At 43.4% G+C, this 14,852-nt stretch overlaps 1 protein-coding gene across 3 annotated transcripts; it reads right to left on the reverse strand.

Annotated features, from left to right (window-relative positions):
* Positions 1–954: 954 nt before the first annotated feature.
* Positions 955–12,259, reverse strand: LOC111968051 (polycomb group RING finger protein 5-A). 3 transcript variants are annotated; one of them, XM_023993576.3, is made up of 9 exons: positions 12,130–12,259; positions 10,985–11,113; positions 10,559–10,655; positions 10,083–10,138; positions 9,855–9,914; positions 9,536–9,684; positions 3,952–4,050; positions 3,704–3,793; positions 955–1,407 (listed from the first exon to the last, which is right to left on the reverse strand). In XM_023993576.3, exons 1-9 carry the CDS (start codon positions 12,152–12,154, stop codon positions 1,360–1,362), a joined length of 753 nt encoding a protein of 250 aa, XP_023849344.1. In that variant the 5' UTR covers positions 12,155–12,259; the 3' UTR covers positions 955–1,359. The 3 variants fall into 3 exon arrangements, with proteins under 3 accessions (XP_023849344.1, XP_023849345.1, XP_023849346.1); XM_023993577.3 differs by having other exon boundaries at positions 9,855–9,911; positions 12,130–12,248; XM_023993578.3 differs by having other exon boundaries at positions 10,985–11,269; positions 12,130–12,229.
* Between the last annotated feature and the right edge of the window lie 2,593 nt (positions 12,260–14,852).

Consider the following 14,852-nt stretch of genomic DNA (forward strand, 5'->3'; position numbering starts at 1 on the left):
GGTACATTTAAAAATATAATATATTACTCTAAGCAGCATAAAACTTTAACCATAAGAATATGTACATGTTTCCTTTTCTGTCTTCAAAAAAATGTAAAAAAATACACATTTTCCTTGTCAGCACAAGGACAGGTTGGCTTCACTGCAAGGAACACACCTCAATGGTTTTCACATATAAACCACATCAACATAGATTACAGTTTAAAAGGCTAAACTTGAGATGACTAGGTAATGAAGCAGACACTGTATACTCTCTATACTGAATCACTGTGAAAGAGTCAGCTTCAGTACACTACACCTCAACGCTAATACAATAAGCCTTATGCCAACCAGTTCTTACAGTGCCCAATACTATTCTGTGATCAAAGATCCATATTTGGCATAATTCATATCTCGTACTACCGTGTTGTAATGTCGTGTACTTCAAAAAACACATTTATAGATCAAAGTTCTAGTAACAATATGAAATGTACACACCACTGGTTTCCCTTCAAAACATGTAAGATGGTATCTTTTTAGGCTAGAGAGATACTAAGATTAATCTGAAAAACTAAAATGTAATACCTGGTCACTCTGACCGGTGCCAAAAAAGCTATTAGTGCAGGTCTGAGATTGGCAGGAGCCAGGGTAATCACACTGCAGTTTGGGTTGAGTGAGTGTGTGTATGTGTGTTTGTGTGTGTTTGTTAAAAAGAGGCTTAACGTTTCTCTTCCCATCACGCAGGCTCCCGAGCCTCTTCCAGAGAGTGCTTGTTGATTTCAGCAACATGTCAGACTGGTTATAATAACTGAGCATGGGACAGAATGAAGAAGAATGAGCTTCGGTTTAGACTCTGAAACCTTTTGGCAACATTAAGGTGCTCGGTCAATTGATTGATTGTGGGCAAATCTGTGGATATGTTATGTGCATTTTATAAAGAGAAGAAAATGGCTTAATTTTTTTTTTTTTTAAATGTTACTTTTCTTGTTGAAACAGTCAGGCATCTGTTGGAAGGCCTTGGAGTTGCTTGATTCCTACCTATTCTTCTTTCCATTTAATTTTCTGTCCACACCAACTTGTATTCATCATGTAGATGCAGGTCAATCCTTGTCATTGGCTGGGTTACCAGGATACCCGAGTACCTGGCTAATAAATACCATTTGGATACATTCATACATCTATGTTTCAGCTAAGCTTGTCTCGCTAGTTACTTGTCTTGAAGATCACTTTGGCCAAGAGCACGGAATGTTCAACAATGAAGGACACAACAAAATTAAACAAAAGTTCAAAAATGTTGGGAAGGATGAGTCCCTGGCCTCAGTTTGATGCACATCCAGTCATTGCTTTTATTTGTCGATGAAGGCTTCTCAAGGGCTTTGTTCAGCCAAAGTCTATTCGTGGCCTGTACTCCAGGACCATGGGATATGTCTGAGGAGAGTGTAGAAAGACAGTGCTGTTTATTTTCATTTTCCTGGAAGTTTATACAAAGACAACTTGCAAAGTAAATAGCCTAGTAGATGCTGGCACGTTCTGACGAGTGTATTTAACTAATGAGCTTTGCAATTCCATCTCAAATGGCCCATATTTCACAGGAATGGATACATAGAGACAGAATTGCCTCTTTCAACTGACTTCAAGCCAAAGTTCTCATGTATGGTGTTTTAAGAAGAGAACACACTATCCTGTGAAACATCCCAGAACCCTATGGCTGACAGCTGAAAGAAGACAGGGGGCAGTATTGGACATTCAGATTAGAGCCCTGCACAGGCATGACATTTAAGCCCAACGACATGCCTGCAACATTCAGGCCCAACCCTAATTTAAGGCCCGGCCCGAACCTGAAATCGGAAATAACATTCTCTGTTAGCTGCTCATCTCTGTCTGTCCCTGCTCTGCATCTGCTCCATGTGCTCTCTGCGTGTGTGAGTATCCATAGAAACGGCTACGCTTGGATGTTCAGGAGAGGAGAGAGAGCTGTTAACTAGCTACTATTGAATCATTCTAAACTCTGACAAAACTCACTGATTATTATTATTTTCTGTGAAGTAATCTCTCCTGTCGACTCGGATAATGTTCTGGTCTAATATTTGACAATGTTCTGGTCTAATATTTGACAATGTCTGCTTCTAATATTTGACAATGTTGCTGTCTAATATTTGACAATGTTCTGGTCTAATATTTGACAATGTTCTGGTCTAATATTTGACAATGTTCTGTCTATATATTTGACAATGTTCTGGTCTATATTTGACCATGTCTGGTCTAATATTTGACCATGTTCTGGTCTAATATTTGACCATGTTCTGGTCTAAAATTTGACATGTTCTGGTCTAATATTTGCAATGTTCTTGGTCTAATATTTGACAATGTTCTGGTCTAATATTTGACAATGTTCTGGTCTAATATTTGACAATGTTCTGGTCTAATATTTAACGAGGTTGAAGCACTTCTAACACCATGTTATGACAGTAAGTTATGACTGTAGAGATACGGAGCAGCAGAGCAGTAGGGACCAAATGGCTCCGCTTCAAAATGTTAGTGATCAATTTAATCATTCTAAAATGATACCCAAGCCTGGCTCGTACCCTAGTTATTGGAAGAAAAAAAACAYGCCCTACCCAGCCCTAACCTGATGTATAATGTCAGGGCCAGGTAGCAGAGCTCCAAAACATTAAGATATGCTTTTAGGATGTCTCAATTAATTATCTGCAGTCAGTCCAAACCTTACTGCTACTGATGATTCCTAGGGGTTTGCTGGATATCCATCTATAAAACACTGTCMAGATTTATTTGTAACGCTACACACATCTCTATTGTTGAATTCTACTAGGCTTAGTCTGGTGTGGCACGTGAGCACAAGGTCAGGGCCTGAGTCTGGTATAATGGGTAAAAAGCCCCCCCCCTCCCTCTTTTTGGGGGGGAGACCTGTAGTTTAAGGTAATCTTTATTATTCATAGGCTGATGAGCACAATATCATTCAACTTTCGGTGCTTCTTTCCATCCACGTGGCTCTCTGTTTAACATGAGCGAGTTGTTCAGGATGTGGCAACATGACAAGGCTTAATATCAGCCCCTTTAATAGGTCTAATGCCTGACCGTGGTACTAGTGACAGTTGGGCAAGAAGACGGAACAACTAAAGCTGAACTGCTAAAGTAAAGACAGCTGGTCGGAGGGCAGGGACAGGCAGGAAATGACATAGCGATAACACAATCCTATGTTGTAATGAGCTCTATCTATGGCAGGGGTGTCAAACGCACTTTTCCCAAGGGCYCATTCGGTCTTCAACAAGGTCCAGGGCGCCGCACAGAAACTGTGGTATATTTCCTCACCATCAAAATTTGCCAGAAATAGTCCTATCCTTCGTTTCTGGAATTTTCTATGCTCTCTGACTGTCTAGCTTTCATTTGGGTGATTATTAGCGAGCTGGACAGACAAGAAAGTGTATGAATGTAGGTCCATTAAAAAAWATATATGTGTATTGAGTTTGTTCGTTCCCCCCAAAATAAAATAAAATTTACTCAAACCACCAACGGGGCGGATTGGAACCCCTCGTGGAATGTTTGACAAGCCGTGATCTACGGTGTATTGGCTATTAGGGCGGGTATGGAAGATTTCTGGGCATGCCAGAGAGAACATGATCAATAACAGGTTATCTAAGAACCGGATGAGACAGGGGAAGTGTGGAGGAAAGGACAGAAACAGGACATGATATAAGAGACTCACGTTGTCCCCGTGCAGCCTCCAGCGGGTCATGTAGATGAACTCCAGAGTGTGGTCCTTACCCATGATCTCCCCGTTACACAGCACATCCAGCTAGCGAGAGAGGACAGACACACCCACACAGAGAGAGACACAGAGAGGCACACGTGCTCGCTCGCCCGTAAACAAAGGCACGTTTATAGACATTATTCCCTTTTCTATACCCATCAGCAGTATAATATAAAGTCAAGTTATGTACATTGTAATCTTACCTCACAAGAGCTTGACAGCTTTAACTTTAGACTGAGAAACTTCTTGATGGTTCCCACCGTGACTCGACTAGAGCAGCGAATGAACTTCTTCATTAAACACTGGGGTAAACAACAGGAGTATGTTTACTGTACATTCATATAGCACACAGAGTACACGCAAAGAATACCTGAACTGGCCCTGAGCATGTTGAAAGAAACACTCACACAGAACACTCCCATCGGAAGAGGAAAAACATTCAAACACACACACACCCCAAAAATCTGAGCGGGCACAAAATGTGAGGAGAGGTTCTAGAATTTAGCATTTTTCAAACACCCAAAACTGCTTTTTCCTGCAATCTAGAGCCATAATCATTATGCTTAATTCTGTCAAAAATGTTTATTTTTCTGCATAGCTGTCTGTATTCTCCTGACTGGTGGTTCTTTTTTTAAAGAAACTAAATATGCTTCTCTGCATCTGATAAAAAAAAAAATATAAAGATTGAAATTAAATGTGAGTCATATTCAGTACATTTATTTATTTATTTTAATTTTATTTCACCTTTATTTAACCAGGTAGGCTAGTTGAGAACAAGTTCTCATTTGCAACTGCGACCTGGCCAAGATAAAGCATAGCAGTGTGAACAGACAACAACACAGAGTTACACATGGAGTAAACAATAAACAAGTCAATAACATGGTAGAAAAAAAGAAAAAAAGAGAATCTATATACAATGTGTGCAAAAGGCATGAGGAGGTAGGCAATAAATCAGATAATTACAATTTAGCAGATTAACACTGGAGTGGTAAATCATCAGATGATCATGTGCAAGTAGAGATACTGGTGTGCAAAAAAAGCAGAAAAGGAAATAAAAGCAGTATATGCTGGGAGGGTGAGGTAGGTAAATTGGGTGGGCTATATACCGATGGACTATGTACAGCTGCAGCGACTGGTTAGCCTGCTCGGATAGCAATGTTTAAAGTTGTTGAGGGAGATAAAAGTCTCCAACTTCAGAGATTTTTGCAATTCGTTCCAGTCGCAGGCAGCAGAGAACTGGAAGGAAAGGCGTCCAAATGAGGTTTTGGCTTTAGGGATATCAGTGAGATACACCTGCTAGAGCGCGTGCTACGGGTGGGTGTAGCCATCGTGACCAGTGAACTGAGATAAGGCGGCACTTTACCTAGCATAGCCTTGTAGATGACCTGGAGCCAGTGGGTTCTGACGGCGAACATGTAGCGAGGGCAGCCGACTAGGGCATACAGGTCGCAGTGGTGGGTCGAATAAGGTGCTTTAGTAACAAAACGGATGGCACTGTGATAACTGCATCCAGTTTGCTGAGTAGAGTATTGGAAGCCATTTGGTAGATGACATCGCCGAAGTCGAGGATCGGTAGGATAGTCAGTTTCACTAGGGTGAGTTTGGGGCGTGAGTGAAGGAGGCTCTGTTGCGAAATAGAAAGCCACTCTAGATCTGATTTTGGATTGGAGATGTGTGATATGAGTCTGGAAGGAGAGTTTGCAGTCTAGCCAGACACCTAGGTACTTATAGATGTCCACATATTAGGTCAGAACGTCTCAGGGTGGTGATGCTAGTTGGGCGTGCGGGTGCAGGCAGCGAACGGTTGAAGAGCATGCATTGGTTTTACTAGCGTTTAAGAGCAGTTGGAGGCCACGGAAGGAGTGTTGAATGGCATTGAAGCTCGTTTGGAGGTTGGTTATCACAGTGTCCAAAAGAAGGGCCAGAAGTATACAGAATGGTGTCGTCTGCGTAGAGGTGGATCAGGGAATCGCCCGCAGCAAGAGCAACATCATTGATATATACAGAGAAAAGAGTCGGCCCGAGAATTGAACCCTGTGGTACCCCCATAGAGACTGCCAGAGGACCGGACAGCATGCCTTCCGATTTGACGCACTGAACTCTGTCTGCAAAGTAGTTGGTGAACCAGGCAAGGCAGTCATTAGAAAAACCGAGGCTACTGAGTCTGCCGATAAGAATATGGTGATTGACAGAGTCGAAAGCCTTTGCCAGGTCGATGAAGACGGCAGCACAGTACTGTCTTTTATCGATGCCGGTTATGATATCATTTAGTACCTTGAGCGTGGCTGAAGTGCACCCGTGACCGGCTCGGAAACCGGATTGCACAGCGGAGAAGGTACGGTGGGATTCGAGATGGTCAGTGATCTGTTTGTTGACTTGGCTTTCGAAGACCTTAGATAGGCAGGGCAGGATGGATATAGGTCTGTAACAGTTTGGGTCCAGGGTGTCTCCCCCTTTGAAGAGGGGATGACCGCGGCAGCTTTCCAATCCTTGGGATCTCAGATGATACGAAGGAGAGGTTGAACAGGCTGGTAATAGGGGTGCGACAATGGGGGCGGACAGTTTCAGAAATAGGGGGTCCAGATTGTCAAGCCCAGCTGATTTGATGGGTCCAGGTTTCCAGCTCTTTCAGAACATCTGCTATCTGGATTTGGGTAAAGGAGAAGCTGGGAGGCTTGGGCGAGTAGCAGCGGGGGGGGGGGGGCTGTTGGCCAAGGTTGGAGTCGCCAGGAGGAAGGCATGGCCAGCCATTGAGAAATGCTTGTTGAAGTCTTCGATCATCACGGATTTATCGGTGGTGACCGTGTTACCTAGCCTCAGTGCAGGGGGCAGCTGGGAGGAGGTGCTCTTGTTCTCCATGGACTTTACAGTATCCAGAACTTTTTGGAGTTAGAGCTACAGGATGCAAATTTCTGCTTGAAAAAGCTGGCCTTTGCTTTCCTGACTGACTGCGTGTATTGGTTCCTGACTTCCCTGAACAGTTGCATATCGCGTGGGCTCTTCGATGCTATTGCAGTTCGCCACAGGATGTTTTTGTGCTGGTCGAGGGCAGTCAGGTCTGGAGTGAACCAAGGGCTATATCTGTTCTTAGTTCTGCATTTTTTGAACGGAGCATGCTTGTCTAATATGGTGAGGAAGTAACTTTTAAAGAATGACCAGGCATCCTCAACTGACGGGATGAGGTCAATATCCATCCAGGGTACCCGGCCAGGTGATTAGAAAGGCCTGCTCGCAGAAGTGTTTTAGGGAGCGTTTGATAGTGATGAGGGGTGGTCGTTTGACCGCGGACGCACAGCGGATACAGGCAATGAGGCAGTGATCGCTGAGGTCTTGATTGAAGACAGCAGGCGTGTATTTGGAGGGCAGGTTGGTCAGGATAATGTCTATTAGGGTGCCCATGCTGACGGATTTAGGGTTGTACCTGGTAGGTTCCTTGATGATTTGTGTGAGATTGAGGGCATCTAGCTTAATTGTAGGACTGCCGGGGTGTTAAGCATTCCCAGTTTAGGTACACTAACAGAACAAACTCTGAAGCTAGATGGGGAGCGATCAATTCACAGATGGTGTCCAGGGCACAGCTGGGAGCTGAGGGGGTCGGTAGCAGGCGGCAACAGTGAGAGACTTATTTCTGGAGAGATAATTTTTTAAAATTAGAAGTTCGAACTGTTTGGGCATAGACCTGGAAAGTATGACAGAACTTTGCAGGCTATCTCTGCAGTAGATTGCAACTCCTCCCCCTTTGGCAGTTCTATCTTGACGGAAAGTGTTTATAGTTGGGTATGGAAATCTCAGAATTTTGGTGGCCTTCCTAAGCCAGGATTCAGACACGGCAAGGACATCAGGGTTGGCAGAGTGTGCTAAAGCGGTGAAGTAAGACAAACTTAGGGAGGAGGCTTCTGATGTTGACATGCATGAGGCCAAGGCTTTTTCGATCACAGAAGTCAACAAATGAGGGTGCCTGGGGACATGCAGGGCCTGGGTTAACCTCCACATCACCCGAGGAACAGAGGAGTAGTAGGATGAGGGTGCGGCTAAAGGCTATCAAAACTGGTCGCCTAGAGCGTTGGAGACAAGGAATAAAAGGAGCAGATTTATGGCCGTGGTAGAATAGATTCTGGGCATAATGTGCAGACAGGGGTATGGTGGGGCACGGGTACAGCGGAGGCAAGCCCAGGACTGGGTGATGATAAGAGAGGTTGTATCTCTGGACATGCTGGTCTCAATGGGTGAGGTCACCGCATGTGTGGGAGGTGGGACGAAGGGGGTATCAGAGGTACGGAGAGTGGAACTACGGGGTCCATTGCAAACCAAAACAATGATAACTATGATAACTAGCCTGAACACAAGTATACAAGGCATATTGATATTTGGCAGAGACATACAGTAAGGCATAAAGTGATTGCAGGTCTTGATTGGGAGAGCTAGCTAAAACAAACAGGTGAGATAACAGCAGCTAGTCAGCTAACACAGCAACAGCAGGTAAAAATGGCGACGACTAGGCAGAGAGGGTCGAATTAACTACACACAGAGCCTGAGTTAAAACACAAGAGCCGACAGATAAAACACAAGTAAACAGAATGGAGTACCGTAAATTAATGGACAGTCCGGCAGGCATCAGCTATGTAGCCAGGTGATCATAGTGTCCAGGGGGCAGCCGTAGATGGAGCAGGGAAGTCGCCGCTAAGCTAGCACGCGGTGTTTAAAGTTAGTAGCCGGGGGGGTGAGTCTGCTCAGACGAAGGGGGTCTGCTCAGACGGAGGCCGGTTGAGGGTACAGCGGATGGGGTATTCGTCTGCAGACCAGATGTGGACGTGTCGACAGAGAATCCAGGCGGGATGGCGAGAGAGAGGTTGTGATTGTAGAATTGTGTTTGCTAACTGATGCTAGCTTCGTAGCAGTGGCACTAGCTGTGCTAGCTGCGTTAGCTGCAGGCTAGCTGTGAGGATCAGAAGTAGTGGCTCAGGGATTACGGCAGGGATCCGGCGTTGTTGTCGAGAGACAGTCCGATGCTGTTAAATTGGTGAGTAATATCCAGGCTAATAACAGGGCTGGTGTCTGTGCCGAAAGTAAAAGCTGCTGAGGATCGGTTAAAAATGGCTAAGTAGCTTGTAGCTGGTAGCTTGTAGCTGGTTAGCTACTGGGGGTTCTTGAATATGTTCCACAGTTCCAACGGTAAAAGCTGCTAGCATCGGTTAAAAATGGCTAAGTAGCTTGTAGCTGGTAGCTTGTAGCTGGTTAGCTACTGGGGGTTRGTGYATGTGTTCCAAAGATAAAAAATGATAGCGATTCCGTACCACATTGGGTGAGGTAGGTTACCGGAAGGTATAATCGAATTGAAAATCGAAAAGAGATAGAAAAAATAATAATAAATATATACAAGAAGTACGAAAAAATACAATGTGCACGAGAGCAKTAAAAAATACACGTCTACACTGCTACGCCATCTTGGATTACATTACAACAATTTAGCAATTGCTTGCTTTTCTAAAGTCTACCAACCTTGCCAGCAGGCATGCCAACTAAGATAGACAGACAAACTAGCTACTCTAACTTGATTGATATCCTGAAATGGCTTCTTGGTAGCTAGTTATGAGGTTGGGAGATTGGGAACCTATCTGGGCTAGCTAAAGACAACTTCATAAAATTGCTAGCTGGCTAGTACCATTACAGAGAAAACACACAAAAAAAACTAAAAAATATGTTTTTGTATTATTATTATTTTTTAAACAGGACAAATCTGAGGGGGCACGTGCTCCCTATGGGCATGAAACTGCTACACACACACACCTTCACTGTGTCATCTGCAGCATGTCCATTGTTGTGGAGACAGTCCAGGCAGATYGCTATCTGGGGGTCGCTCCTGTGATAATCCTGACCATCTTCATCACCATCCTCATCATCACTGAGCCCAAGCCTCTTAGACCCAAGGCCGTCTCCTGTGGGATAGCAGAGCACATGTGATTTTAGGAGATAATACTAGCAAGCCTAGCTGAAAGAGGTTGTCCAATATCAGTGCATTATTCATGTGTAATGACATACTTACATTTTACAGTAAAACACAGTACAATTTGTGATTGTGACTTCGTTACTGAGACTTATTCTGTACCTTGTCCATTTTCTTTGGATTTATTCTTCCTCCAGAAATCAATCTCCTGCTGTTCCTCTTCTGGTCAACACACACAGTCATAAAGAAAACAGAAGAAGTACAAGGTACTTTCATGAGTCTCATTACATCTAATGACAAGTCTCCTCTAAAGAGTGATTGAAAGTATTGACTTTGACTGAGAGATCATTTTGAAATATGTCAGTTTTTTCCTAGATGACAAGAACTCACTGTCTCGTAATCCAGGTACAAGCTTGAAAATGATTTCCTCAAGAGTATTGTCCAACCTGAGAAGAGAGAGGACCAGTGAAGATGAGGAAGTGACACGGGTAAAGAGAAAGAGGAGGCTGTGGTTTGTGCTGACAGTGCACTTGCAGTATTCAAAGCAAAGTGAAGGCCAAGTGTTTGTTGTTAGCTTCACTCGGAAAAAGAGTTTCAAAAAGGTTCTTCGGCTGTCCCCATAGGAGAACACTTTTTGGTTCCAGGTAGAACCCTTTTAGTTTCTATGTAGAAGCCTATGCGGTAAGGGTTCTACATGGGACCCAAAAAGTTCTACCTGGAAACAAAAAGGGTTCTTCAAAGGGCTTTCCTATGGGGACAGCCGAAGAACCTTCTTTTGTTCTAGATAGCAGCTTTTTTTCTAAGAGCGTTGTTGTCTGTCAGAGATGGTCAAAGCTAGTGGAGGACTATGTTTGTATGTGTCATACCTTAGCATCTCTAGAGGGTTGGTTTCATGGACTTGAATGCCACATTTGGGACAGTCATTACTGTCTTCAAAGTGCTGGATGATACAGCTCTTACAAACTGGAAAACAAGAAAAATCACACTACTATTATATTGTGTAAGATGCTTCGAGTGTGTGTGGGAGAAGATGGGAGTGAGGGGACGTATAGAGAAGAATGCGTAATATCTTCATTTAACCAGTTTTTCACAGCAGGAAAATAATCCTGTAGCAACAGGACAATTATGTGGATTATAATTAATTAACATTTTTTGGGGGGTTGAAACTTTTTTCGTAAGGGAAGTGGAAATTAAAACTTTAGAAGCCATGCTAAAACTTGAATACACTACAATGTTGCATTACCTGGAGCACAGGAATTGTGTGCGTGTGTGCGCATGTGTGTGTTACTTACATGTGTGCAGGCACTCAGTGACCGTAGTGGGTTTGATCAGGTAACCTCTGCACAGGTAGCAGGTAATGAAGTAGTTAAAGTCTTTGACCAGGGGTGTCCTCTGAGTGGCCATGGTCAGCCAATACAGAGCTGGGGAGGTCAGAGATGAGGTGGGGTCAGCAATCACAGAGGTCCCTGCAGCCCCTGAAACTGCTGCGGTGACCCCTGTATCTTCTTCGTCTTCATCATCCTCAGCCAGTACTCATCGGCTGGGAAAGCCATTCTTCTAAAGACCATCTCAGATTACTTGTCAGACAGAAGGTAAGGTAGAACAGATAGGAAAGTAGATGAGTGTGCTACACGCAGGTGAGGTAACAGGCTCATTCAACATCATAGGATGACATTTATTAAATCAAATGTGCAAAATCCAAAACAAAAATTACCACATTTCTGAATACACGACTTGCCTACATGCTTGTCAAAATCATACTTAAAAAATGACTCGTCACGCTGCCACTAGAGCCTGCACCTGCTTCATCTATCCCCATCATAAACCATGCATTGGCAACCAGATAGCACAGTTTAAACACGTCCTACTGACAAAACACATGTGTAAATTAACTATAAATAGTAGTCTAGGAAGACCGAGAAAGTCGGTACATGGAGGGGCACAAAGGTGTTAACGTCATACAAATGCCCTCGGTTTACTAGAACAATCCTTGACACGCAGTTAAGAAATACAAAAGGACCACACGCTTCATTGTGAAAAACCGTAAGCAACACACTAAGCTATCTCATCGTAGAGAACGTCACGGTTAGTGTCACATGTATCATAACAACATTGAAGCCCCACACATATGGCTGCTGTCTGTAGCCACTACGACATTCGCGACACACCACATACTTCAAATAAAGTTGCGACTCGCAAGGAGATAGCGGAATGAAGTAAAGTCGAGCTAAATAAACCTGTTCTATAAACGTTTAAAAAAAAAGCACTAGCATTAGCAACCTACATACAGTTATGTCACACACGACAGACGAAACATAAGCCATCATCCCACCCCCAAAGTTTGACTGTAGGCTATAACGGGGATGATAAGCCGATTCCTTTTAGGCTATTTTCTGTCTGAAATGTTTGAACAACATAGGCTACATTTTTTTCTTACCTCGTAACATCTCTACCTTTTCCATGAGGATTTATTATAGCTGGTCGAATGAGAAGAATTGGCTGWCCGTGTCACTGCGTTCTCTAGGTGATATCAACTACGTAGGCTAGTATGAAACTAGTGGCAAGAATACGGAATTGATGGTGCGTTCATGACAACTGGGACCTCGGAAAAAACGAGCCCAGAATGGGAAAAATCGTGCCGTCAGTGATCTTCAGGTCGGAAAAGTCGTAACACTAGGATGCCGCGTTCAAAGCAACTGGGGACTCGGAACTGGGAAATATCCGGCTTTTAGACTTCATTGCGTTCAAGACAACTGGGAACTCGAAAACGAGCTCCGATGGTCATCTAACTCAGGCATCTTTCTAGATTTCTGACTTTCCGACCTGAAAATCACTGACGTCAGGATTTGACCTTTTGTTCCCAGTTGTCTTGACAGCACCACGATGCCCGAGTTTCCGACTTGAAATTCCGAGTTGGATGACTGTCAAAGATTTTCCCAGTCGGCGCTCGTTTTTTCCCGAGTTCCCAGTTCTCTTGAATGCACTGAAGTCGGAGGTCGGAGATGTCCTAGTTCGGAGTTCATGTCTGATCATCTCGATAGTGTCATTACACAAAATGGTACYCAGCATCATCTGGATGTGTGCAAGAAAAGTTCAGCGTTCACCTTCTGCTACCATTTCTATCAAGCCATGTACGCATCGATAAATCCAATGTGTGCACCACACAGAACTCACTACAACTGTGTCTGCTATGCAAGCACAGCGTTCCATTGGAAATTAATGTACTTCTGGTGTACCAAAATCAAAATGCACAATTGTTGCGTAGAGCTTCCTATTGGTTGATTCTGATACCTCCCAAGTGGAAAACTTGGGATAAACTCGGGATCCGATTCTTTCACCTAGGTTAGCAAGTCGAACATTTTAGTTTTCTAGTTCTGACTAGCATTCGAACGCGACATTACCACAGCCACGCAGATCTGAAAAGTGGGCTGGAGATTTTCCAGCGCGTGTGATGCTGCCAATTCATACGCTGTGTGCACACAGGTTATTGCTGTATGGTACGTTTGACTTAGTCTGTATAAAAAAAACGGAATCATGCTACACATTAACAACTCATTCTGTGGTTTATGCAGCGCTCACTTCCTTTCGGGAACTAGGAAACTCAGACATTTCCTACTTGCAAACTCACATGTGTCAAACTCATTCCAAGGAGCGAGGAGTGTCTGCAGGTTTTTGCTCCACCCTGCGTGATTGACGAGTTAAGATCACTAATTAATAAGGATCTCCCCTCACCTGGTTGTGTAGGTCTTAATTGGAAGGAAAAAACAAAAACCTGCAGAAACGCGGCCCTCTGTTGAATTAGTTTGACACCCCTGTGACAACTGGTTGAACGTGGCACGTGTATAACTACAACAAGTTAGAAAGTTTGACATTTCTGCGTTTCCTAGTTCCAACTATCAAGTGAATGCGGCCATTACTACTGGTAGCCTACCGCATTGCAAAGCAACAAATATTGAAAAAATCCAATGCTTGCAACACACGCAGTGTCACGCACCGCAACCTAGTCCGGCAGATGAGTCGCAGCGGTGTGTATTGCCAATTAAAAGAATGGACTTCTGCCAGAACACATACAGTTTACACAAGGTTATAGGTCTACTACAACCCAAATAAGAAATATTTATTGGGTAAAACAGGTCATATTCATATAATATCCATACAAATGTGTTCATTGCAATTAGGATTTCAGGGTAATATTCAATACAAAAACTATGTTTTAATTGACATATTTAGTGTTGCAATGGCCAAGAAAAACAGGAAATCCAAATTAGACATACATTAAACATATACACTAAGGTTGTACAGCAAATTCAGCTTATTACACCTGCTACTGCATCACTGTAAAAACAATTGAAGTTGCATCAACTTTAAAAAAAAATATCACACAAACATTTAAGGCAACCAGTTGCAACACGATTTCTAGTTTATTCAACTTTGGCATAGGCCTATATCAGTAATGCAGCCTATGCATGCAGAGCTTTCCTGTCCCAAAGTTGAGTGAACTAGAAATCGTGTAGCTGGTTGTTTTGATTTTTATGTGTTTCTTTTTATGATATAAGGCTACCGTAGGTTGTTTACCATAGGTTGAAGGCCTACAGTAGGTCCGATAATCACGGTTTGCCACTGGTCGCCGCTATAATAAGGGACAAAAATGATGGGGTGCAATTAAACACAAATAATAGCCTTGATTTATGATTAGACATCTGTGCTCATGATAGATAKAATTTTAATTTTCTTTCTTTCTCTACTTGAGGCGCTGCTCTATTAACTTGGTGATCATGTTGAGAATGTTTTTATAGGAGATCAATCAATGTTCCTATCAGTGGATTAGCATATGAGAGGGACCAATATTTCCTTGCTCCTTAGGATAAACTGCATAAAACATGATCATTCATATTCTAATGCACTGCGTTATATAAAACCTGTAGGCTACTGTATACAACTAGGTCTCAGTCTTACGTCAGAATTAGACGTTGTCATGACGTTGCCTGTTTAGGCCCATTCCCCTCTCCCTGCCACTCCCTGCCTCCCCCTTTCCTCCTTCAACCCATGCTGTGGTCACAGAGAGACGTCGTAAATTCCTGAGAATCTCCTCATGGCCAAACAGTATTAGAGAGAGGGTAAACTTTCAGGACAAAGGAAATTTRTTCCACCTCACAGAGC

Source organism: Salvelinus sp. IW2-2015, linkage group LG8 (genome assembly GCF_002910315.2).
Source record: "Salvelinus sp. IW2-2015 linkage group LG8, ASM291031v2, whole genome shotgun sequence".
Lineage (NCBI taxonomy): Eukaryota > Metazoa > Chordata > Actinopteri > Salmoniformes > Salmonidae > Salvelinus > Salvelinus sp. IW2-2015.